The 26,608-nt window shown below is 44.4% G+C and overlaps 1 protein-coding gene across 1 annotated transcript in view; it reads right to left on the reverse strand.

Annotated features, from left to right (window-relative positions):
• The window catches only part of LOXHD1 (lipoxygenase homology PLAT domains 1), a 315,455-nt gene that overhangs the window by 44,984 nt on the left and 243,863 nt on the right, over positions 1-26,608 (reverse strand). The window contains exons 37-40 of the mRNA XM_065406719.1: positions 18,638-18,846; positions 12,052-12,237; positions 9,163-9,290; positions 4,470-4,587 (exon numbers count right to left, since the gene is read on the reverse strand). Of these exons, the coding sequence (XP_065262791.1) occupies positions 4,470-4,587; positions 9,163-9,290; positions 12,052-12,237; positions 18,638-18,846 (641 nt within the window). The remainder of the gene's footprint in view (positions 1-4,469; positions 4,588-9,162; positions 9,291-12,051; positions 12,238-18,637; positions 18,847-26,608) is intronic.

Genomic DNA, 26,608 nt, shown 5'->3' on the forward strand with positions numbered 1-26,608 from the left:
TATTTCATGATGTGGTTTTAATATGCATTGCTGAGAGAAATGGTTCAGATCAGTTTTCATGTCACACCAAGCTACATACATTTTCCAATTCGGAATACAAATCAGGGCACACAATGGCTCCCTCCTCCTGTTTTATGGATCACTCCTGTCCTGGTTCACTTGTTGAGAATGTCATGTTGTACTTTTACCTCAGGAAAAAAGAATCAATAAAGTATGTTCCAAAAATTGCACTATAGCTAACAGAGAAGTTCAGCTTTCTCAGCTTCTTTCCTCTCTCCTGTATTTGTGTACTAAAAAGGAGATGAGGGCAAGATTTTTAAAAGCGCCCACATGGCTTAGGACCCTAAACCCCATTTTCAAAAGCATTTCAAAAGAATTTGGTGCATTAGTTGTTTGTCTGTCTCCGTGGGTATGTCTACACAGGGATAAAATACCCGTGGCGTGACGGTGGCTGGCCAAGATCAGCTGACTACGGCTCACCAGGGCTCAGGCTGTGGAACTAAAAATCGCTGTGTAGACATTCAGGCTTGGGAAGGAGCCCGAATTCTGGAACCCTGCACCCTGGCAGGGTCCCACAGCTCAGGCTCCAGCCCCAGTCCGAATGTCTACACAGCGATTTTTCAGCCCTGGAGCCCGAGCTCCATAAGCCCAAGTAGGGTGACCAGATGTCCCCATTTTATAGGGACAGTCCCGATTTTGGGGTCTTTTTCTTATATAGGCTCTTATTACCCCCCACCCTCTGTCCTGATTTTTCACACTTGCTGTCTGGTCACCCTAAGCCCGAGTCAGCTGGCCAGGGCCAGCAGCGGGGTTTTTTAATGCTTGTGTAAGACATACCCTGTGAGGGCTGTGTGGCTGGGGGTTACCAGGTGAACAGGTCAGGCCAGGAGAGGTCTATTTGTTGCATCTCCATGAGGACCATGTGGCTGGGATTCTTTGATCAGATCTGGTGTTTGAAGTCTCTGATGGGGTAAAGCTAAGCAGCAAGTCTTAGTATATAAGTCAGTTGCCAAGTGAACATTTAAGGAGGCGAACAGGAGCAGTAACCAGGGGAGTTTTGGAGGGAATTGGAATAGGAAGCGTGGTTCCTTCTGTTTTAGGTATGGTTCTATGCCAGGTAGTGGAATCTGAATGACGAGAGAACAACTGCTGTGTTTTGCTTTGGATGTGCTATGTTTTCCTTTCTGCTGGAAGACAGTCAAGATTTCTGGTGCATGAAATGCAAGCTGGTGGCCATACTGGAGGACGAGATACACAGTCTGGAAGCACGAGTATCAACACTGTGTAGTGTCTGAGAAAACAAAGTCTTTTTGGACAACCAGATTCAGAAATTATTGCCACAGATTCCACATGGGGAAGGTTTGCCATTGGAGAGAGTATAAACCAAAGAAGAAGACAGGCGATTTAAGACCAAGAGGGAGGAAAGAGAAACAGGTGGCATTCAGTCCAGCTAGAGTCATCTCAGTGAGCCAACTATCAACGAACTTATCTCTAGAAGAATGGAACAGAATGCTACAGGAGACATACTCGATGGGCCTTCTTGTGATATGGTATGAAGCAATCAGCTACCAAGAGAGATTCTTCAACTGTCCTAAGAAGACAAGCAATCATCATTGGTGACTCCATATTAAGAAGAGTGGACAGAGAATTCAGCAAGGGACTTCTTAGTTGGAGCAGCCACTGTTAAATTAACAATCCAAGGGGAGGATGGTAAGGAGGTGAATGTTGTACAAACTCAGCCTGTAATGAACAAATTGAACCAATGTGACAAAGAATGTAAAGAGAAGGAAAATTTCAATTGCTTACATACCGATGCTAGGAGACTGGGCAATAAACAATTAGAATTGGAAATGCTCACTGAGAAGAAATATGATATCATTGGTATTACTGAAACCTTATGGGACACTGTATTAGAATGTTCAAATCATTACATTGTTACAACCTGATTAGGAAGGATAGAGTGGATGAAAGAGATGGCACCTTACATTACAGATACCATTAACTTTTTTATAGTTATTGATGTCTCAGAACCACTGGGTCTTGAATGCAAAATCAATGCTCTAACTAACAAACCCAGGAGAGGGTACTGGTGGGGGTCTGTTACAGATCACCGAATCAAACTAGCGAACAGTATGCATTACTCCTTAAGCACCTCTCTGTAATGTGAGTGGAAATAAAAATTATGTTTTCGCATCCTCAATTTGAAAATATGTTGTAGGTCTCATGCAGCCAGTAATAAAACATCTTAGTGTTTCTAAAATTATAGCTGGTAATTTTCTAACACAAAATGCAGCCAACATAAGATGACTCTATTTCGGACCTTGCTAATGTGGATAAAGATGAATTAATCACCCCAGTGGGTGGTTGCCTAGGGACCAGTGATCATGACCTAATTATGTCTAATGTGGGCCAAAAGAAGACAGTCCCATGCAGCAGTTCTTCAAAAGGGTTAATTTCCTCATTAATTTTAATTTTTCATTACTGAGAAAATATAGCAAGAGTAACTATTACTGTAGGGCCTACAAACAGGATACTCTATTTTACTCATTTTGATGAGCGAACATTAGCACAGTTCATATAGATCTGCTGGATCCATAGGTCATGCACGTGCATTAGCAATGCTGTTTTAGCATGAAAAGGCACTAGTTAGAGTACAATACATGGAAATGGTTGCAGCCAGATTATTGGTTCCATTGGAAACACAAGAGAGAAAAGAATCCATAGTTGCCATATGAAAAAAGAAAAAAAAATTGCATGGGGGAAGGGAGATGCATTCCAGTTTTACAGGATTTACAGTTGCCAAGAAGTGTCTGTGACGGGTTGGATCACAGAAACCCCCTTGGGAGCTACCACCTGATGTGCAAAGACTACCCCTGCTTCTGTTTTCCCTGCCAGCTCAGGACTCCAGCACCCTGTCTTGCTGAACCAGATACTCCCGTCTGGCTCCAGACACAAACCCAGGGTCTGAATCACTTGTCCCAAAGCTGCAAGTTTACCTGAAAACAGCTCATAGAAGTGTGCTTGTCTTTAGCACTCAGATGCCCAACTCCCAATGGGGTCTAAACCCAGATAAATTCGTTTTACCCTGCATAAAGCTTATGCAGAGTAAACTCATAAATTGTTCGCCCTCTATAACACTGATAGAGAGATATGCACAGTTGTTTGCTCCCCCAGGTATTAATACATACTCTGAGTAAATTACTAAATAAAAAGTGATTTTATTAAATACAGACAGTAGGATTTAAGTGGTTCAAAGTAGTAACAGACAGAACAAAGTAAGTCACCAAGCAAAATAAAATAAAATGCGCAAATCTATGTCTAATCAAACTGAATACAGATAATCTCACCCTCAGAGATGCTTCAGTAAGTTTTTCTCAAACTGGACACCTTCCAGGCCTGGGCACAATTCTTTCCCCTGGTACAGCTCTTGTTGCAGCTCAGGTCATAGCTAGGGGATTCTTCATGATGGCTTCTCTCCCTCTCTGTTCTCTTCCACCCCTTTATATATCTTTTGCATAAGGCGGGAACCCTTTGTCCCTCTGGGTTTCCACCCCCCCTCACTGGAAAAGCACCAGATTAAAGATGGATTCCAGTTCAGGTGACATGATCACATGTCACTGCAAGACTTCATTACTCACTTGCCAGCACACACACATATACAGGAAGACTCACAGGTAAACACAGTCATCTGCAGACAATGGTCCTTGTTAATGGGAGTCATCAAGATTCCAAACCATCATTAATGGCCCACACTTTACATAATTACAATAGGCTCTCAGAGTTATGTTTTATATTTCTAGTTTTAGATACAAGCGTGGTACATTTCTACAAATAGGATGATCACACTCAGTAGATTATGAGCTTTGTAATGATACCTTACAAGAGACCTTTTGCACAAAGCATACCCCAGTTGCATTATATTCACTTATTGTCAAATTTTTATAAAATATCCCAGTTACATTATATTCACTTATTATCATGTTTTTATAAAACCATATAGACTGCACAACGTCACAGTGTCTTTTTATAATGTACCACCCAACTCAGCTGGTACTATTTACCAGCACTTGCTAGTGAATGATAATTTCTTCAATACAGACAGAGCAGCTCCGTTTTTCTAGAAGCTCTCACTACATCATACAGTCCATAACATATTGCAGGTGCACTGGCACTGAGCCAGTGTTCTTTCCTAGTAAGGAAGACAGACGTTTAACAGCAGAGAGGCCATTTGGGTAAAGTTATACCTTGCATTTGTTTCCCTCCCGCACCCCGCAACCTCCTGGTCTCCCGGGATAAGAATTCAGAAACGGAAAGGAAAGAAACACTACAAGAATGTTAGTTATGGTGTGAATGAGAAAGGCAACTGTTCCTACTCACAGCTTGGTCCCTTTCTGCTCTCCCCCCACTAGGGCTCGGGCCTCGACACAACAGAGTTCAGATTTGTGTACTGCAGGAAGTAACCATGTTACCTTTTCCAGGAACCAGTCTGGGCGTGTCCCCTTTCCATCAGTCCGGATCCTCATCTTTCTGAGTGGTGCAATATCTGCAATCTCCATGATAAAAGTGTCCTCCTGACCTCTCTCAAATCTGGAGAAATTAAAAGGTCACGCAGGTTTTGTATTATCTGGCTTGGTTTCCTGTGCTGATGCATTCACCATGCGCTGTGCATACTACAGCTCAAACCACGCCAGCAACCTCAGTAAAAATGGTTGTAAACCACCCGTTCTATGTGCACTGTTCTGGACTTGAGTTTTCCACTCTGGTTATTGCATGCTAGCATGGTTCTGGCAAGCTTCCCCTGCCCAGTTTGGACAGGAATTCTTTTCCCCTGAGAATTAAGACAATACAAACCCCGCTGTAGGTTGCCCAAGCTAATCTACAGCATGGCTCATTACCCTGGTTGTAACACAGATATAACTACGTTTACACGGTGTACATGCAAATCGTGTTACTAGTAAAGACGGGACAAAACTACAAACCCCATCTACATATCCCCAAACTTTTTGAGAGATTGACTCTGGAATTGAAGTTTGCAGATTGAGGCCATCTCCTGTTACACCTGGGGCAAGCTAGTGTTTGGAAACTCGGCCTCAAGCCATCGGTTGTATTCTGTCATGCTGTTGCACTATGGGGAGAAGAGGGTATAGGGAACATTGGCCTTTGCTGCTGAGGAGCAACAGGGGAAAAAAGGGCCAACTAATGGGCTGGAATGTGCATCTTGAATGACGTAGTACATTGGTTAAGTGTATGTCTAGTTCCCCAGCTGCTTAGGATCTATGCTTACAGTGAGAAATCCTGTCCCCGTTGAAGTCAGCAGGAGTTTAACCTTTGAATCAAGAGGGGCCACTGTTCGCCTATAGTACAAAGCATGTGTTATTGCAGGCTATCTACAGCCAATGCATCCCCCAGGGAGGCCCACCCTGTAATATCCCACACAGGCTGGCAGAATTGCTGTAGACCTACAAGAAAATAGCCAACTACTAATCACTAGCTAGCATGGCAGTGGGAGATAGGAGTATTTGCATAAACTATCCCCCCAAACACCAGTGGAACGACCAGCCACCACTCTGGCTCCTCTGATTATGTGTTTTATGGTCTTCCCCTTTGTCCAGCATTTAAAAGTTCTGACGGTGAGCTTTTTTAGGGACCAGGGCATGTGTCTTCTCATGTGTTTGGACACAGCTTTGTACACTGTGGGCACTACTACAACCTAGATAATTAATAGTAATGGTACCCCATTTCTGGCAGTGGGCTGTACCTGCTACCAGCTGTGCAACTCTGTGATATGAGGGGGAAATTTCTTTTCAGCCTCTGGTCAGATTACACCCTATAGAATAAATCTGATTATCCTTGAGCCATCATCTCAGCCTGCATAGCTGCAGATGCTACCAATAGTTTTGGCATGAGCTGCAAAATTTTCATCCTAACTTCCCCAGACTTACAGAGGCATCAGGTGTGGGGCTTTGACTCAGGTCCATTTCTAGTTATTAATGATTAAATTTACCTCACCCTCACCCTTTTGAAAACGTGTGCTATGTTCTTTGCCTCAGTGCCTCTCTCTGGTAGTGAGTTCCAAGGCTCACGATACACTGCAAAATAATATTTCCTTTCATGCCTTAGGTGGATTGATTCTCCAGTTTCTAACTTTATAAGACAAAATGAAAAGGAGCAAACCATCACTTTTCATTATGGACACCGTTGTTCGTAAAGCTTTATGCCCCATAACACTTCTGTCCTTTCCAGGCTAAATAACTTTAGTCTAAGCAGTCTCCCATCATCCCGTTCTTTCAACCGGCTCTCATCAGTCAATATCCTGTTCAGAATTTGTAGGTTTCATATCCAACCCATTACTCACAAGAACTCATTACACTGTAGGGAAACAATCACCCTAAGGAGATGGACTGGAGGACCTAATAGGTCTTTCCTATCCCTAATTTATATGAGCATGAACATAAGAATTGTAAATCTGAATAAAAACTGGGGGTGATATACTGGAGGAGATAAAGTATTTAGCAAAATGTGTTCTTCAGGACACTGAACCATTTGTCTGCAGGATTTCATTAAGCTTTCCTATCCATGCCTCTACCTATAAATATTTCTATTGCCTAGAGGTCTTGGCAATAAACAGTAATGTAACTAAAATCGCCTTAAATCTGTGACAGGTTAGAGAGTTGTTTCTTTGTAAGGTGGCGAGCTCCTGTCAGTGAGCTGGTACTGGATGGCCCCAATAAATATGAAGTGTCTCTTTTAACAATTTTGTATTCAGTGCCTTCTCCCTCCCTCTCTGTCCAGTTGTGTGATGACTACAGATGTTTCCGTATGGGACTTGAATCAATGGAAGTCTGTGTTGTGAATTGCTGGACTGAGAGACAACAGGAATTACAAGTAAACAGGCAATGTGCACATTGTGTAAAGTTCCCTTTTGCTGACGGTGTTAAGGACAGCTATGACAATGCAAGTAATAGGCAGGTTACATCAATCTTGGGTCTGGAATGAGGGCCTGCAGTTGGGCCTGGAGCAGCTAGCTAACAGCAGTTGACACCCCTAATCAGCTAGATGGTCCTATTGCCGGAGTGGCATTGCCAGGACTGCTCTGAAGACCACTAGTAGCACTCAGCCAGGGGATGCTCAATGTGTATGCCCACACCGTCAATCGCTCCTGTACCTGCCTTGTTCTCAGCCTTGCTCCAGTCCTGTTCCTGCCTTGCTCCTACCCTGCTCCAGTCCACTCCAGCCCTACTCGGTTTCTGACTCCTGGTTCCTGACCCTCAGCTCTGGCTCCTGGATCTTGACTCTAGCGCTAGGCTGGACAGTGGCTGCTCCAAGCACTAGGCTTGACTGCCCATGCCCTGGTCTGTGACATCTTGTGGCAGAGCTACAGTGTGTGCAAAGCTGCTTTATATATTGCACACATTAGCTGTTATTCCTTTGGAGCCATTGTACAGCCAGCTGCTTCAGTTGCTTTTCACTATGTTTTGTGGGGCCCTGTCTTGAAGAAAGGCCTCTGTGGTGACTCACGGCACACAATGTAGTATGTTGTGGAAAGGTCTCTTTAAAATTAGTCATAGAAGCTCTGTGAGCCTCCCTCAGTAGTTACAATAATGTAAGTTATTTCTCGGCTTATTCAGTCAACTGGGGGAGTTTGGGATATCTAGAGCTATCTTGAAGGACTCCTCTCCAGTGACTGGGAGTCTCTTCCCATCCCTCATAGGCATTTTCAGCTGACATGGGACTGGTTTTGTTTCTTAAACAAGAAAAACAACAGTCCCCCCGGGGTTGCACATTGGGCTTAAAACACTGGAAGACAGACCAGCCAAGCGTAGGGAGCTGCAAAGGGCAGCAGGCGGGGGAAGCTCATCTGCTGGTGCTCTTAGGTTAAAAGCACCTGAGCATGCCTGGAAACAAACTGTCTTCTGCATATCTCTATCTGGATCCAAAAGCTATGACACTCTGTCGCCTGCATGGCTCAGAAGGGAGCATATCCACTCTGCTGGGTTGGGTCCTTTGAAGATGATGCAGAGATTTTAGGCAGGGGTCAATGCGTTCTACCTTTCCAAAACAAAGCAACAGCACCCTTCTTGTTACATAACGAAACACGGGACGGCGTCAAGGTCATTTGAACATACTTGCCCATGGAACTATTCCTTACTGGCATCTGCAAATATAACGTCTCTTCATCATCCTGCCCACAGAGCTCTTCTTTTCAGTAACGCTAGTCAGTGCACGATACACAGAATCAGAACTCAGTCAGTTAACGTGCGATAAGGCAAAAAGGTCTGGTGTCCCTGACAGCAAACTGGATCTAAAGTCTAGGGCTGGATCCTTGGATCCTGCAGCACTCTGGTGGGGCAGCCTGGAAACGCTGTAGCAGCTTCGTATAAATATTGAGGGGGTTATTTAATTAAAATTGAAATGGAATATTATAATCATTGCTGTCGTCCCTGTGATATTCATTCCTTGCTGTCCTCACATTTTGACAAGGTACCACTGGATGGCAGAAGTTATCAGAGGGGATGCTGGAGGTTTTGGCAGCTGAGTAAGGGTCAGTTAGAACTTTAAGCACCTGGGGAGGTGATGGAGTCAGATTAGGACGATAGGGTAAGTATTTTAGCTGTGTCCGTGAAAGTGATCATTAGTGAAATAGTTACAAAGGTTATCTTGAGGCTACAGAGTAGGGGTGGGTCAGTCCACACCTTTCTGTCAGACTGTCAGCAGAATTACAGTGTCAGTTTACGTTTAATCTGTGTTTTTTACATTTTCTTCACAACTATGAAAGATAAATGTAGAAAAACCCCAAATCTTAGATTCTCCTGCAAAGGTGGATTCCACATCAGATACTGCCCCTATGATACCATGGAATATATAGGACCCTGGCTGTAGCTGACTCAAGACTTTAGAATTCACAATTTTCCTTATACTGTCTAGTTTTAAGACAGGATAAACTCCAACACTTGTGCAAATGCCAAAGGATGATATATCATTTGTTGCACAGTATATTTCTTCCTACTGCTCTAAGTCAAGTCCAATACCACAACTTGGAAATGGTCAATGGCCCTTTTGCCATTTACTTCAGTGAGAGCAGGGCCCTGACTGTGTTTAAATTTGAAAGCTGAGCTTTATTGTTGCCTGTTTTTAAGGAACAAAGAGGACAAGATACTGTACCTCTCTCCTTTTTTTTCCAGCCGCATCTCCTCCGTGTTCCCGCTGGACCCAAAGAGAGTCATGTAAATATTGGTATCTGTTCCAGCATTTTGGATGTCTCCAGTCACAACTGTAACTTCATATAGAATCTGGCAAGGATTGAAACAATCATGAAGCGTCTCACTGCAAACAGCTGTTCTTGATCCAAACAAAAGCCTAAGCAAAAAGCTAGTCAGGCTCTGCAGTTTGTCTGCTTCTTTAAGTGCAGTTATCATAGCCCAGTACCTTTAAGACCAGTTCCCTTTATACCGATATTTTCTATTGCAAAGTTACTGGCCGAAACATATCATGAAATATTTTCCTTTTTCATCACCTAACCCTTTTTAGTGGGTTTTGACAGCCCACACAATGTGTCTGAGTGTGAGAGAGACTCTGTTATTACTACACACATACACGCTTTGGAAGTGATAGGCATCTGATGAACTGCAGAGGCAGGTGATAAATGGCAGTGATCATACAGCTTTGTCTATTTCATCTGCACTCTGCCCAAAAATCCATCTCCCTCTAGACTGTTCTGATATTCCAGTCCCTCAAGCAGCTTCAAACTGCTGCCACTTTAAAAAATCAACTTGCTAGGAAAATGTTTGTTTCTTCTCCTCAAATACAGGATCCCCCCAACCCACCTCCCCAAATGTTACTGCTCTGATGCCCAAAGTGGACAATTTTCAGTCCTGCTTCAGTGACAGGTTTAAAGCCAGATACGTATCTCGCCACACTGCAAGGCAAAAATTGGGTGTCTTCGCCATGGCAAAGTGGAGATTCCCACTTTCCCAGTGAGATACACAGCACTTGCATCTAGCTCTGGAAGTTCCCAAGATATCAGACTTTAAAGTTGTGCCAGCTTATGCATAGGAAGCTACTTGGGGTCATTTTCAACATATTCGTTTTACTTTATTCTCTTTCTCTGAGACGTGAACAGCTGGACTCATGGGGTAAAATATTTCAAAAGCACCTAAGTGATTTAGGTCCCTGAGTCCCAATGCTCAATGGGACTTTGGATAACATTTTCAAAAAGCACCTAAGTGACCTAGAAGTCCCTCTGAAAGTCAATGGAAGTTAGTTACCTAAGTCACTTAGGCACTTTTGCAGATGTTTTACATGGTAACTAAGGCGCTTGGGTTTATCAGTGGAGGGATATCTGAAACAGTCCCAGTACACTGTACTCCTTATTGGTGTGATATATTATGTAGGTTTTATAGGCATCAGTGATGGATGCCACATTATTCAAGAGTGTCAAAGGAATAGGAGGGAAAATAAATTAAAACTGATACATTGAAATTATGCAGCAGCTAATTGCACAGGAGGTGAAGAAAAATCATACCATTAACTATGCAAAAATAGTTAAGGGTGCCAGTCCTCACCAATGCCAACAAATTTGGAGTTTCTGATCCAAGCCATTTATAAGGAAAGATGGGACAAAATATGTTATGAACGGTTTGAAAAATGAAACCTACACTTCAGTATTTGAACTCTCAGCTCACAGTCACCGTCCCTAATTTTCCCTAAATCTTCCAGCAAAATTCTGGCATAACATCACAGATGAGATTTCAGGTGGGTGGAATTACTTTTGGAAAACTTGGCAAAGTGGTGGGCAACACTTGGCTTTTAATGGAAAACTAAGCTTAAACCTTAATTAGCATCAATATTGATTTATGGATGACACATTAGAGGAGGTCTCCGGTATGAGTCTTTGAAAGCTGCCAAGGTGGAAGTTAAAGAACTGGTGGCACATTTCAGATAAAGTAGATCTTAGCCCCAGTTTTCTGCCCAAAGTCTTCTTTACGAGTGCACTAGGTTCTACTGTTGAAGACTGTGTGCAGTGGCTGTGGCTGTCAGTAAAAAATGTTATTATACTTCTGTTTGTCTGGGGTACAAAAAAGATTTAATGAGTAAAACTCATTTGGTTGGAAGTCAGGAGCAATGTTTGAAATTACTGTTTTACCAGCAGGGTGATTTAGCTGTGAATATAGATTTACCAACAGAGATTTCAGACCAACACTGTATTATTGTCTCACTCGTCAACATTATTGTCTGCTAGTATTTCCATTATGAATCTTATTTCCAAGGACTGCATAATTCAGGCTTTTTTAATTTGTATTGGTTTAAAATATAGCACACAATATCTCATCTCAAATGTTTTTGTCTTTCCTAATTTTTCTAGGCTACATTTGATTTAAATCATTTGGTACTTGATTCAGAGATAAGCAAAGCTATAAAAGTCTCATGGTTTCCAGATGCTTTTTTTTAATTGAGCAAAAACAAAAATAAATGTTTTTTTGAAACACAAACTTTGTACAGAAACAAACCTCAAACTTCGTACACACAAAAAGTCACATCTTACTTTGTTAACTTTGAAATGATCTCCTGTGCATACAAAATAACAGATTAGAAATTATTTTTTTTAGAATTGTAAATATATACAGTGCTTTATAACAGGTAATGATACTAAGCAAAAATTATAAATAAATAATAAAGATACCCTTTAAAAACAAGAAATTGAAAAATTGAAATTGAAATTAATGGAGATATCCCATCTCCTAGAACTGGAAGGGACCTTGAAAGGTCATCGAGTCCAGCCCCCTGCCTTCACTAGCAGGACCAAGTACTGATTTTGCCCCAGATCCCCAAGTGGCCCCCTCAAGGATTGAACTCACAACCCTGGGTTTAGCAGGCCAATGCTCAAACCACTGAGCTATCCCTCCCCCCTAAGAAACCCAAACTTCATGTAGAAAGTACAGTAGTCTACAAATGTATTCACTGTAATTATGTTATAATCTGTTACCATATATGGCACATACACACTTATATAGATGTAGGTTTAATTTAATTGCTAAAGATCTTAGAACATACCTTGTGGCCAATGGTAACACAATCTGCATCCAGGATGTTGAAGACACGTGAAGTGAGACCATCCCCGCGGTCCCTGGCCAGCCAGCATTTACAGACAAAGGTATACATGACCCCTTTAGTGGGCACAATGAGTGTTAGCTCTTCTACTAGCCAGGAGCTCTCTGGTGTGGCACCATCATGACCCAGCTATGACATTCAGACAGATAAAAACATTGACTGTTAAAGGAAACGTAGACATATCCAGGGATCCTAATAGGAAATGATCAGACCAGATGTTTTAATTGGTAATGACAGCCAAAGCCAGTTTATTTCATGTACTGCTGAAATGCAGCCACCTCCAGGAGGAACAGAGCAGCTGTAAAACAATGCATGACCTTTCTACACCACAGAAAGGATGTCAGTATCCTCGGCAGTTAATAGTAGGTAAGGTGCTCAGATGTCATACTGATGGGCATGGTTTTAAAACCTAGACAGAAGTGAAGGACAATACCATACCCAACTGTAAATACTTTGGGGGAGGGGGGGCAGTGATAGTAAATAGCCAGAAAGCAACTGCCCACATTGAAACATGGTCAAGAAACACCCCTATTGTTCCAAAAAGTCCCACACCTATTATGGTATCACCCCTTCCACTCCAACAAGAACAGTTATGACCACCCACTTGTTGGCTCCTCTTAGTTTGCATTTTCTTCCCTGCCATTCCTCATGTACAGAATGGCCTCATCACACGCTGCAAGACCATACACCCCCTCCCATACACACATCAACCCCGCCCCCACCTGTGTCTGTATATAAAAATATATATATTGGATTGCTTCCCTCTTCCCTAACCTTGGTATGTGGCTCATTTTCTTGAATTGTAAGCTCTTTGGGGCAGGGACTGTGTCTGCTTCTCTCAATGGGGCCCCAGTGTTGATCAGTATCTCTGACAGGATCTCAGGAAGGCTGGTCCAGTGGGCACTAGCTTAGGAAGTGGGAGACTGGGTTCAAATCCCTACTCTACCATAGACTTTCTGTATGACCTTGGACAAGTCACCTAGTCTCTCTGTGCCTCAGTTCCCCGTCTGTAAAATGGGGATAATGGTCCTTCCATAGCTTCCCCAGGGACGTTGTGAGGATAAATACATTAAAGATTGTGAGGCACTGAGGGTACGTCTACACTGCAATTAAAACATCCATGGCACTTGGCGCCTGGGTCAGCTGACTTGGGCTTGGGCTACATGGCTAAAAATAGCAATGTAGACATTTGGATCTGGGCTCTGAGACTCTCTCCCTCAGAGAGCCCAGACATTTACATGATGACTTTAGAGCCCCACAGCCTGAATCAGCTGACCTGGGCCAGCTGTGGCCATCCCGCAATGTAGACAAACCCTCAGATACTATGGTGGATGGGGCCATCTGCATACCTTAGATAGACAGCTGAAAGCTGGTACCTGACACAACACAGTAACTCCAGCACTAGGCTGGGCATTGGTTCAGTACTGACTCAGGGTGAAGAATGCCTCATATTTAGCTATCAGCATTCTGCAGCTCCTTGAAGGGTCTCCCAGCCTTAGCCTATGAGATCTGTCAACATCACAGCCGGAGATGGTACAGCTGCAGTCAACTGCTAATCCTTCAAACTCCTCTCCAAGAACGTGTGTGTCACTGTTAAATAACTGGGGAGATTAATCTTAGCACATCCATATCAGCATAATTATGTATCCCAATCACAAAAAGAAAACTTCTCTCCGTCAGTCATTCTAATGAACAATCTGTTCACAGAAGGCTGGAAATAAGAGCTGCCTACAGTTCATTATTTTCAAAGCAAAACGTATGCATCATTAAGAGATACGGAACTCTTAGCTCTCAACTTTTACAAATTATTTTCTGAACCATTCTAAATAGCTAATAACTTTTTAAGAATAACAGCTCTATCGAGGATGACAGGTCTGTGGTATCTTACTCCATCCAAAACCAAATGATCATTTCATCCAACAGTCTCAACCATCACTCCTATTAGGAATATTATTACAATGATAATGTCTGTGCAGCTGCAGAAAATTAGAGCTAACCACTAGGGAAATTCAAGTCTACAGTGGATGCAGTAATTCTCAGATTCCGAGGGTGTGTGGGGAATAGGAATACAGCACTTGCTTTTCTGCACCCTCCCTGTCAACTCAGCGGCCCTTATGAGAACATGTACACTGTTTCTTTAAATCTGTAGTAAGGTGCCAGGAATGAGGAGGATGGGGAAGTCCTAGCAAGCAGAGACAGAGTTGCTTTAGGGGAAATTCTGTTGGGACTCCTGTGAAAGTCTGCTTCTCGTCTCAATTCATTACAAATGTCCCACTAGGCATCATTCTGGGACACCTCTTGACACCAGTATTTGCATTCTGGGCTACCTTTGAGAATCCAGAAGACCAGCAGACTTTCATCGGTCCTCTAGGGTGACCAGGTGTATGGTTTTCGACCGGAACACCCGGTCAAAAAGGGATCCTGGTGACTCACCGGGTCATTGAATGTCCAGTTTGCAGCACCGTGCAGCGGGGCTGGCAGGCTCCCTGCTAGCCTCCACACTGCACGGCTCCCGGGAAGCAGTCGGCATGTCCCCCCTCCGGTTCCTATGCGTAGGGGCAGCCAGGGGGAACCGCGGCCAATGGGAGCTGCGGGGGTGGCGCCTGTGGATGGGGCAGCACGCAGAGCCGCCTGGCTGCCCCTACACATAGGAGCTGGAGGAGGAACATGCTGCTGCTTCTGGGGACTGCTTGAGATAAGAGCCGCCCAGAGCCTGCACCCCTGACCCTCCCATGCCCTGACCCCCTGCCCCAGCCCTGATCCCCCTCCCGTCCTCCGAACCCTTCAGTCCCAGCCTGGAGCACCCTCCCTCACTCCGAACCCCCCAGCCTGGAGCCCCCTCCAGCCCCCCAAATCCCTCATCTCCAGCCCCACATCAGAGCCCACACCCCCAGCCAGAGCTCTCACCCCCCCACACACACCCCAAGCCCCTCCCGCACCCTGAATTCCTCATTTCTGGTCCCACCCCAGAACCCGCACCCCCCCATCCCAGAGCCCGTAGCTCCTCCCACATCCCAACCCCCTGCCTCAGCCTGGAGCCCCCTCCCATACTCCAAACCCCTTAGCTCCACACCCTAGCCCAAAGCCCCCTCCTGCACCCCAAACCCCTCATCCTGGTCCCCACCCCAGAGCCTACACCCCCAGCCAGAGCCCTCACCCCTCTCTCATTCCAACCAACTGCCTCAGCCTGGAGTGAGTGAGGGTGGGGAGAGCGAGCAACAGAGGGAGGGGGGATGGAGTGAGCGGGGGTGGGGTCTCGGAGAAGGGGCGGGGCATGGATGGGGCCTCGGAGGAGGGGCGGGGCAGGGGGTGAGGCAAGGGTGTTCGGTTTTGTGCAAGTAGAAAGTTGGCAACCCTAAGGTTTTAAACATTGTTCTGAGGACCGGAGTTAAACTTAGTTTCAGTGCTGAATAACCACTACAGCATGGTCAGTGCGGCATTCAGAACATAACTCGGGGATTATTTAATTTTGAGTTTTCTTAGCAGGTTACTTTTGAGCCTGCAGGAATGGTAAATAGCTGTCATATTCGTTCCTTTTCTAAATGAATTGTGCAATAAGCCACATCAATACATTGCATGGTCTTAAGTCATAATCACACCAAAGGGTAGTCTCTGAACATAGAGCCGTAATGACCACCTAGGAAGACTGATGATATTTCTGGCTGGGATGCTGAAAGGATCCTAACGAAGCAGAATTTCAGAGAGATTTGGGTGCCTAACCCCACAGCTCCTTTGAAAATCTTAGTCACTGTTGTTATTTCTCAGAGTCTAAAGTTTGCTAGGCTCTTCACAATACTGATAATAAGGCAGGGAGAACCTACAATCAAATTTCAGATGTGACACACTAGGGTAAAATAAAACAACAGAAAGGGAAAGACAGACAAAGGTCACAGCAAAGAGATTACATGGTTAGGGTCTGACGCTCAGAGGTGCTGAGAATCTCCTGGACTCATGAGGGCAGAGGATGCTCAGCGTCTTTCCAGATCAGGTCCGTATTCAGCAAGGGCCAGCGCACAGCACAGTGGGGCAGAATTTGTAATAACGAAATGAGCTCAGCTCTTTCTTGTAGGTATCATGTCAGAAGTGACTCTTGGGGAGGGATTTGAATGAGGAGAGGACTAGTTCCCTGGCATATCAGCTCAGGAAAGACACCCCATGCATAGGGGGAAATGTGGAATTTTAAATAATATTGTGATTCTCGGTGGCAGTCGAAATCAAAGATGCTGGGCTATTTTTCTTTATTAGGAGAAAAAAAAATGAACATGAGTTTAAGAAAGCACTATTCAGTTTTCACCAAGTGCCTGCCTGTCATTTCCTGTGACTACCAGGTGTCCACATTATTTTTATTTCAATGTGTAAATTAAAATGTATCATTACAAAGTTTTAGAGATGTAGGCAGAGCAGGCAGCAAAGGGGCCCTCTCATATCACTCAAATCTTCATTGTTTCTATCTTTACAGAAAGCAGAATAAAAATGCATTATTACAAACTGCATCACAGTGCAGATATTACTATGCTAGTAAAGCCAGTCGAACAGAGTACAGAGACTATTCCAGCATCTTCTGCAATATACTATGTTATTTCTGCTCAAGAATTTATGTCTATATCCTCTCACGTTCTGCTAATAGCAAGCACATGCCAACTCCAAATACCCAGGTGTTCTTCATCTCCACCAAGTAGATAGCTAGCAATTTTCTTCCCCGGTACCTAAAGGGTACAATACTGTACAAGAAAATAAGCACACGTGCCATGGCAGCCAGTGCAGATTGGCATGTGGATGTCATAGCTGAGATGCATTTTAACCAGGAGAGACTTTCCAGGCACAGGGGACTGCATGAAAAGAGGCACAAAACCATGAGTGGGTGACTATCAAAACAGAGTCAGGGCATTAAAAAGGACAAGTGGGGAAATGAATAGAAGGGTGGCTAGGATAATGATAGGGCCTATTGAGGCTTTGGGAGCCCAAATGGCCAGAGGCTAACTTAAAAGCTGTGTGTTATTTCTTGATTTTTCTTCTTCTTCCTCCTCTCTCTCAATTTCACCTTCGCATCATTTCCTTCCCCACCCCTTTCCCTTTTCCTCTCTATTATTTTCTCCCCTCGTCCTGCCTGTGCCCCTCCTCACAGTGTCTCTACTTACTTCACACTTCCTTCTCCGGTTCCCCATTCCCTCCCTTCCTCCCACCATTCCTGCCCATTTCTTTATCCCTCTTTCCCTAGACTCCTGATTTTCTCGCCTTTCCTTTTTCACAGTTTGGCGGAGGCCAATACTTGCTCACCCACAACTTACCTGTCCAGGTCAGAGGTACATTTACATATAAACATACACTGGAGGGGGAGGGGGAAGAGGCGTTATATACTTGCCTAACTTTGAAAATCTGCACCAAAAATGCTTGGATACAAATTGGCCTAAAGTTAATAACTAGGCACTTAAAGTGCATTAAGAAACTGGCTTGATAATAAACTAAAAGCTATTAGACGGCACAGCTCAAGGTGTCAGAATGCATTGCTTGAATGAAAGTTAATGGAAGCATTTCACTCTAACCATTACCTGCTGCAACAGGGCATGCAAGTTCAGAGATTTTCAATTTGTTTAGGAGTCCTCTCCCTTTGTATATTTCACTCCTCATTCTCTGGACAAATTTTTTTAAAAAGGCTTTGCAGCACATCTGGAAGGTTAACAGCAACAGCTGGGCATGGCCTGGAACGGAATGCCTATTGAAATCCTCAGTCCTGGTAGGCTTCAGCTAGCAGAAAGACTAAAATACTTGTGGGACTTGGGTAGACTTTCAGGAGGTGGTAGCTGCCATGTGGAGCAAGAATGATGTATATTTTGAAGATTCATACTACATTTAAACTCACTGATGGGGAGTTTCTGTAAATTCTGTCTCCCTGAGCCATAATAACAATAAAAAAAGAAAGGTTCCTTCTCTAGGATCTCTGATCTGTGCACACTGCTTATGAGCCATGATTAATTCTCTTTTGTGAGGCCCTCCAAGCTGTGAAAACAATTTCCATGTTTAGCTAGAAAATTATACAAGATGCTTTTCTCACTGGAGGCAGTTTATGAAACCCAACTGGAAGCACTGCAAAAATCAACAAGGGAAAAGGTGAATAGAGAATAGGAGCCCGGAAATTTTTACTGCACCTGTGGATAAATTATAACTGCACCAGATAAAAAAACAAATTTACATTGAAGATGTTAAAACAACCGTCCTATGGAAGAGCAGCTGTCCTTTTATTAGAGATGGGACAAAACTGGGACATCAATTGCAAAGCCATTTAAATTTTGCAGATTTTGAACCTGCCCTCTAAAGTCTTGGTTCTAAGTCAGATCTAAAACCAGAAGGGACTTATTTGCTGAATCTGGTTTGAGTGTAGTTGAAATCTTGTGAGAGAACAACTTGAGAGAACCCCAGTTTCTATTCTGGATCCAAACACCTCCTCTTTTGCCCTTTTCTAACTATACTGCAGATAGGTGAAACATGCTTCATTCAAGCCTCCAATGACCACTCTTTGTTCACACAGTACCTCCAATTTTTTGATCTCCCCAACATCTAATCCCATAACAGAGAACTTCTCCACGGAGCCATCAGCAAACTCTTTCTTTTCTTTCGGGAGATCCAGCCACAGCCTGCCTGTCTGCACTTTCTGAGGACCCATAATGATGATGTAAACTCGGCTGTCAGTGCTTGAATCATATTCTGTGCCAGTAGTGATGATGAGGTGATACGGAATCACTGCAATAGACAAAGTTCCATTAATCAGAAAACATGTACAGAGACGCAAATGTACCACCAGCTCAAGTACCAATGGTCTGATCCTAAAAGGTGCGGGTGCCTCCTGAGAGGTGTGGAGTAATCTCAATTTGTGAGGTGCACATCACCTTGCAGGATTGGGCTATGAATGGGTGCTGGGAAATTTTCCCATATACACACAAACAGGGCCAAATTCTGCCTTGACTTACCTCCCATGCAGCCCCATTCACTTCCGTAAGGTTACATAGGGTGCATTTCAGTGCAGAATTTTCCTGTGTAGACTAAGGGCCTGATTCTGATTTACATGAAGGGACCTTAGTGTCAACGAGACTCAGGCCCTACATCATCAATAGGCCAGCAGCCCAAAGAGTTCACACACTCATAGGATAATAAAGGCACATAAAACTCTCTTATATCCAAGCCAAACAGAATCATTGACTGAACATCCCCAGTACCACTGTAGTTCCTCCTTGTTCTTTATTCAAGGATCATTTTGATACATGTGGCACTTTCTGGGCTCCAGTGTCCCTTTATATAATCAAGGTAAACTATGAATGTTCTCATATTAAAGATTAGACACTGAATAATATGTATACATTATATAATATATATTAGGGAAAAAACCCTTCAGACCATAGCTTCGGAGCTTCCCTAGGTAGTTTCATAGTGGTTTTGAAACATTTCAGCTCAGCTGTTAGTAAGGAAGAGCTGTTTCTCCAGTGCCTGGCTGCTTTTCAAGTGGTTTCCAGGGGTAGGTCTGTTGGACAGTGAAGAGAAAGATGATGAATACACCTATGATTTCTCAGAACATGTCACGCCAAGCTGTACAACATGGTCACAACAAAACTCAAAACTCTGTGAAATGTGCCTCAGCACAAACTCCAAAGTTGGCCCAAGTTAATCAACAGGGTTTTTTGGGGGGTGGCAGGAGGGGGTGGCATTATCTGATTAAAATATGACCATATAGATCACTGTTGCAACCACTGTTATATTTTTGCAACAAATCTTGTACAAAATGTGGCATGTAAGATGTCTATGAAAAGGTTATGATTTGCTGGATATGATTATGCTATCTGTATGCATGTATCATTTTTGTATTTGAAGTTATAAGTATTGACTCTATACCTGGATTTCAAATGTTTGCTCCTGGGGTAACGCCCACAAGGTAGCCAGCCAGCACATGTTGGAGGGACTATTCAAATTGAGTGGCTCATCAAAAGAACATTTAACTGACATGGACCATGGGAGATGCCCATCTACAGATAATGGAATTTCCTGCTGTGACTAGGTGAAATGCATGGACATGGAACTTGCCCATGTGACTCCAAACACTATCTTGTTGCTGTAATTTTCCACAGTAAGAACAGCGGGCTTCCCTCCACATGGTAGAAGCTATAAAAGGCCCTGAAAACACCTCCATTTTGCCTCTGTCTTGCTCAAACCTCTGGACTATGGACTTATACTAATGGGAGCATTCTAACCAAGGGACTGAGGTCCTTCCAATGATTTGGAAGCAACCAGAGACTTAACAAGCCAGCAATTTAGCCCATCACTGCTACAAGCCTGAACCAAGAACCTTGCAATTATTGTATGTATTTGATTCCTTTACCCAGTTTTAATTCTCACCTTTCTTTCTTTTTATGATTAAACCTTTAGATTTTAGATACTAAAGGATTGGCATCAGCATGATTTTTGGGTAAGATCTAAGTTATATATTGACCTGGGTGTGTGGCTGGTCCTTTGGGATCAGAAGAACCTTTTATTTGATGAGACTGGTTGTAAAGAACCACTCACCTTTAAATCCAGTGTTTTTGGTGGTGACGTAAGAACTGAAATGCCCAAGGAAACTGCTTTTATGACTTCTTGGTAGCCAATGTGGTGAAACAGAAGTTTACTTTTGTTGCTGGTTTGGTATCTCTCATGGAAGATTAACCACCAGTTTTAGGTTGTGTTTGCCCTGTTTCTCAGCAGTTTGTCCTGAAGTTGGCATCCTCCGTTGTGACCCACTGAGGCACAGTTACAGGGGGCAAGGCTCACAAATCTTTTGAGTAACACTTGGCCCAGGTTCAAGTGATCCTGGACTGATTTAAGGTTTGCATATTTTCATTAATGACTTGGATAATCGAGTGGAGAGTATGCTTATAAAATTTGCAGGTGATGCCAAGCACTTTGGAGGACAGGATTAGAATTCAAAATGACCTTGACAAATTGGAGAATTTGTCTGAATTCAACAAGATGATATCCAGTACAGACTAGTGCAAAGTAATTCATTTAGGAAGGAAAAATCAAATACACAACTATGAAATGGGAAATAACTGGCTAGGTGGTTGTACTGCTGAAAAGGTTCTGGGGGTTATAGTGGATCATAAATTGAATATGAGTCAACAATGCGGATGCAGCTTCAAAAAAGGCTATCATCATTCTGAGGTGTATTAACAGGAGTGTTGTATGTAAGACACAGGAGGTAACAGTCCCACTCTATTTGGCACTTGTGAGGCCTCAGTTGGACTATAGTGTCCAATTCTGGGTGCCACACCTCAGGAAAGATGTGGACAAATTGGAGAGAGTCCAGTGGAGAGCAACAAAAATGATAAAAGGTTTAGAAATCCTGACCTATAAGGAAAGTTTAAAAAAAAAGAAGACTGAGAGGGGACCTGATATCAGTCTTCGAATATACTAAAGGCTGTTATAAAGAGGATGGTGATCAATTGTTCTCCATGTCCACTGATGGTAAGACAAGAAGTAATGGGCTTAATCCAGGGGTGGGCAAACTTTTTGGCCTCAGGGCCACATCGGGGTTCTGAAATTGTATGGAGGGCCGGGTAGGGAAGGCTGTGCCTCCCCAAACAGCCTGGCCCCCGCCCCCATCCGCCCCCTCTGACTTCCCGCCCCCTGACTGCCCCCCTCAGAACTCCTGACCCATCCAACCCCTCCTGCTCCTTGTCTCCTGATCACCCCCTCCCAGGACCCCACCCCCATCCAACCCCACCCTGCTCCCCGCCCCCTTACCATGCCGCTCAGAGCAGCAGGACTGGCAGCTGCGCCGCCCGGCCGGAGCCAGCCATGCCGCCGCGGTGCCCGGCAGGAGCTCACAGCCCTGCCGCTCAGAGCGCTGGCGGCACGGCGAGCTGAGGCTGCGAGGGAGGAGGGACAGCAGGGGAGGGGCCAAGGGCTAGCCTCCCCGGCCGGGAGCTCAAGGCCTGGGCAGGACGGTCCTGCGGGCCACATAGTTTGCCCACCTCTGGCTTAATCTGCAGCAAGGGAGATTTAGGTTAGATATTACGAAAAACGTTCTAACCATAAAGGGTAGTTAAGCTCTGGAACAGGCTTCCAAGGAAAGCTGTAGAATCCCCATCATTGGAGGTTTTTAAAAACAGGTTCGACAAACCCCCTCTCACGGATGGTCTAGGTTTCTTGGTCCTGCTACAATACAGGGGGCTGGACTGGATGACTTTTGGAGGTCCCTTCCAGCCCTACATTTCTATGATTCTACGACAGTGGAGTTGATGAAGTTTTTGCTTTTGGTTTGAACTTGAAACTTCCAGCAAAACTTACACATCGGCATGAATTCATGCAAATTAAATCTGCTCTTTCCCCTGTGAGCTGAAACCAATGAGTTTCATACAACCCCAATTTCAGGCTTCTGAAATCGACTGTAACAGCACCGAAGTGAATTAAACATTAGGCAAGAATTATTCTCCACTATACGGTACCAATTATGCTTAATCGTGCACATCAGTGTAATGAGCGTGCAATGAAGTCACTGTAGTACAATTGTTTAAGCAATGCAATGATGGCGCCTCTTCATCGAAAAGATTACGATGTGGGTAACATACATTTAACACACGCCAAAAGAGGTGTCACGTTGTAGCCTCCCACCTTCATTAAAGAGTATTCTGAATTCCTTTTGGAGAGTTCTTCCACTGGAAGACCACTTCACTCTGTCATCCTGTGGTAGGTTAAAATGGCTTTCTTCATACAATTACTGCTAATACTATGTAGAACTTAAATAGAACTCAGACCACTTTACAAGCATTAAATCTGACAGCACACATGTGAGCTAGGAAGTATTATCATCCCCCATTTTACATATGGATAAGCTGAGTGATGTTAAGGCCCAGATTTTTAAAGATACTTAAGCTTTGCTGTGCTCAGCGTTGCTACGCCAAACTGACATAAGAACCTAAGTTTCCTTTTTAAAAAGTGATTTAGGCACCTGGGATCCTAAATCCCATTGACTGTTCATGGGATTTTGTCTCTTAATGGCCTATATCCTTTTTGAAAATGAGATTTAAGCTCCTAAATCAGTTAAGTGTTGCAACGCTGAGCACATCATATACTTAAAAACCTTTAAAAATCTGGGCCTCAGTGACCTGCACAAGGGTATCCAATGAGTTAATCAGAGGAGTTCTGGCTTGCAATCCTGTGCCCTGACCACTACAAAATAACATCTTTGTTTGTTCAGTCTCCCTCTGGGGCATTGGACAACCTCTCTCGTTTATTGGGACTGTGGTACTTCTCCACGTATTGAAAATACTGGAGGCCTAAAAGTTGCTATACCTGCAAAAGAATGCGGAAACCATTATAGTTAGTGATGGTGCCGAATGGAAGACATTGAGATTTTACACGTGATTTGGGAAGTTACATGGAATGCCCAGATGATGGATGTAAGGCAGTTATTCATTCCTCTGCTGAGGAAGTGGTATCAGAAGGAAGGTGAGAATTACAGAAAGATCTCACTTATTTCTCATTGCAGCACTGTCACAGGCTGGCTGGCCCTTTAAAGCCAGGCTCAGCCTTGCCGGTGACCTACCAGCTCGCTCCCAGCTGACAGTGATATGACTGAACTTCCTGTGACTTGGCCAGAGAGCTGAGCCACTGAAGACCTGGCAAGAGGCAGACGGCCAGCAGGAGGCACTGCAGACGAGGATCCTTGCAGCACTGCACCCGGATACAAGGGAGTGCGACAGGTGGTGAGTACACCTCCTTCATAAGCACAATACTGGGTCTGCTCATTGTGGAATGAGTGAAGAACAAGAGGAAGATTTGAGTGGCACCAAGACAAGTAGGTTACAGGGTGGGATGGGCAACATAAAATCAGATTCATAACCTAAGACTGAAATGGAAAAAGCAAGAGAGGACAACCAGTAACAGCAGCTGTGAGTTTTTTTGGCTGTTAAATGCTGCATGTGTGCATAGATGCCATGGTGACCAGGGGCTTTATAAACACAGGCAAAATACTGTCAGGGCCCATGCATATTGAGATTATGAAGGTGTGTAAATGGCCCCCAAAATATCCCATTCTAAAAGCAGCTGCTTTACAATTGTGCTCCATAATCAGTGCTTTCACTTTCTTAAAAAATTAAGTCTCTAGCCTTTGCCATTGGGAAGAGAGCCTTTAAAGGTATATAGGGTCCAGAGTGACCTAGACAAATTCGAGGATTGGGCCAAAAGAAATCTGATGAGATTCAACAAGGACAAGTGCAGAGTCCTGCACTTAGGACGGAAGAATCCCATGCACTGCTACAGTCTGGGGACTGACTGGCTAAGCAGCAGTTCTGCAGAAAAGGACCTGGGGATAACAGTGGACGAGAAGCTGGATATGAGTCAACAGTGTGCCCTTGTTGCCAAGAAGGCTAACGGCATATTGGGCTGCATTAGTAGGAGCATTGCCAGTAGATTGAGGGAAGTGATTATTCCCCTCTATTCAGCACTGGTGAGGCCACATCTGGAGTACTGCATCCAGTTTTGGGCCCCCCACTACAGAAAGGATGTGGACAAATTGGAGAGAATCCAGCGGAGGGCAATGAAAATGATTAGGGGGCTGGGGCACATGATTTATGAGGAGAGGCTGAGGAACTGGGGTTATTTAGTCTGCAGAAGAGAAGAATGAGGGGGGATTTGATAGCAGCCTTCAACTACCTGAAGGGGGTTTCCAAAGAGGATGATGCTAGGCCGTTCTCAGTGGTGGCAGATGACAGAACAAGAAGCAATGGTCTCAAGTTGCAGTGGGGGAGGTCTAGGTTGGATATTAGGAAACACTATTTCACTAGGAGGGTGGTGAAGCACTGGAATGGGTTACCTAGAGAGGTGGTGGAATCTCTATCCGTAGAGGTTTTTAAGGCCCATCTTGACAAAGCCCTGGCTGGGATGATTTAGTTGGTGTTGGTCCTGCTTTGAGCAGAGGGTTGGACTAGATGACCTCCTGAGGTCCCTTCCAACCCTAATCTTCTATGATTCTACGAAAACATGATCTGTCACCAGTGCAGTGACATCTGCCGGAGTCTGCAGACAGCTTGAAATAATAGCTCTAAGGGAGATGGTTGAACTGCCCAGTTCATCTCAAGAGGTGTAAATGTAAAGCCTAATGAGGACAATCTACAGGGCAAAAGTGTCATCTCTTACTGCTGATCATTTTAGCAGAGACCTCAATCTAATGGGATTATCCAGGATTCATGGTATAGCAGCTGGGATTGGTTGAGGGAGCAGCAGGGTAGAAAGCTGCCGAGAGAACTAATGGGGACATTCAGAACCTCATCCTCTCAAATATAAAGCTATCATCATCCCCAGAAAAGAACAGAAGCAACCTACTGCTGGCATCCAAAGCCTCCTGAGTGCCAAAAACCAAAACCACTTCACACACCTCCCTAAGTGTCAAAAGACCCAACTGTCCCTCTCCCAGCTACCAAACCCTGCACTTAGGACGGAAGAATCCCATGCACCGCTACAGGCTGGGGACCGACTGGCTAAGCGGTAGTTCCTCAGAAAAGGACCTGGGGATTACAGTGGACGAGAAGCTGAATATGAGTCAGCAATGTTCCCTTGTTGCCAAGAAGGCCAACGGCATATTGGGCTGTATTAATAGGAGCATTGCCAGCCGATCAAGGGAAGTGATTATTCCCCTTTATTCGGGGAATGAGGCCACACCTGGAGTATTGCGTCCATTTTTGGTCCCCCCCACTACAGAAGGGATGTGGACAAATTGGAGAGAGTCCAGTGGAGAGCAACGAAAATGATTAGGGGGCTGGGGCACATGACTTATGAGGAGAGGGTCAGGGAACTGGGATTGTTTAGTCTGCAGAAAAGAAGAGTGTGTGTGTGTGGGGGGGGGATTTGATAGCAGCCTTCAACTACCTGAAGGGGGGTTCCAAAGAGGATGGAGCTCGGCTGTTCTCAGTGGTGGCAGATGACAGAACAAGGAGCAATGGTCTCAAGTTGCAGTGGGGGAGGTTTAGGTTGGATATTAGGAAACACTATTTCACTAGGAGGGTGGTGAAGCACTGGAATGGGTTACTAGGGAGGTGGTGGAATCTCTATCCTTCGAGGTTTTTAAGGCCTGGCTTGACAAAGCCCTGGCTGGGATGATTTAGTTGGTGTTGGTCCTGCTTTGAGCAGAGGGTTGGACTAGATGACCTCCTGAGGTCTCTTCCAACCCTAATCTTCTATGATTCTATAAAATCACCAGTGTGCCAGCTTCTGCAATGCAGCTATGCATTGCAGGAGGAAAATCTGCAGCACGCTGAAAATCTGGGGGCAGATTAAAATAAATGAATTTAAAATCAAATGAACTAAACACTGCCATTCATACTGTACTGACTGTGCCGCGCGGGGAAGGGTCCTGAATGGGATACGGGTAGCGGGTGGCAAACAGTGCCATAGAATTTCAGGGCCCACAGAGTTTAATTTAGATCTAATATGCCACATAGGACATGAGGCTTCAGAAGAGAGAGCGTGCTGGAAAGAG

This window comes from Emys orbicularis, chromosome 6 (genome assembly GCF_028017835.1).
Source record: "Emys orbicularis isolate rEmyOrb1 chromosome 6, rEmyOrb1.hap1, whole genome shotgun sequence".
Taxonomy (NCBI): domain Eukaryota; kingdom Metazoa; phylum Chordata; order Testudines; family Emydidae; genus Emys; species Emys orbicularis.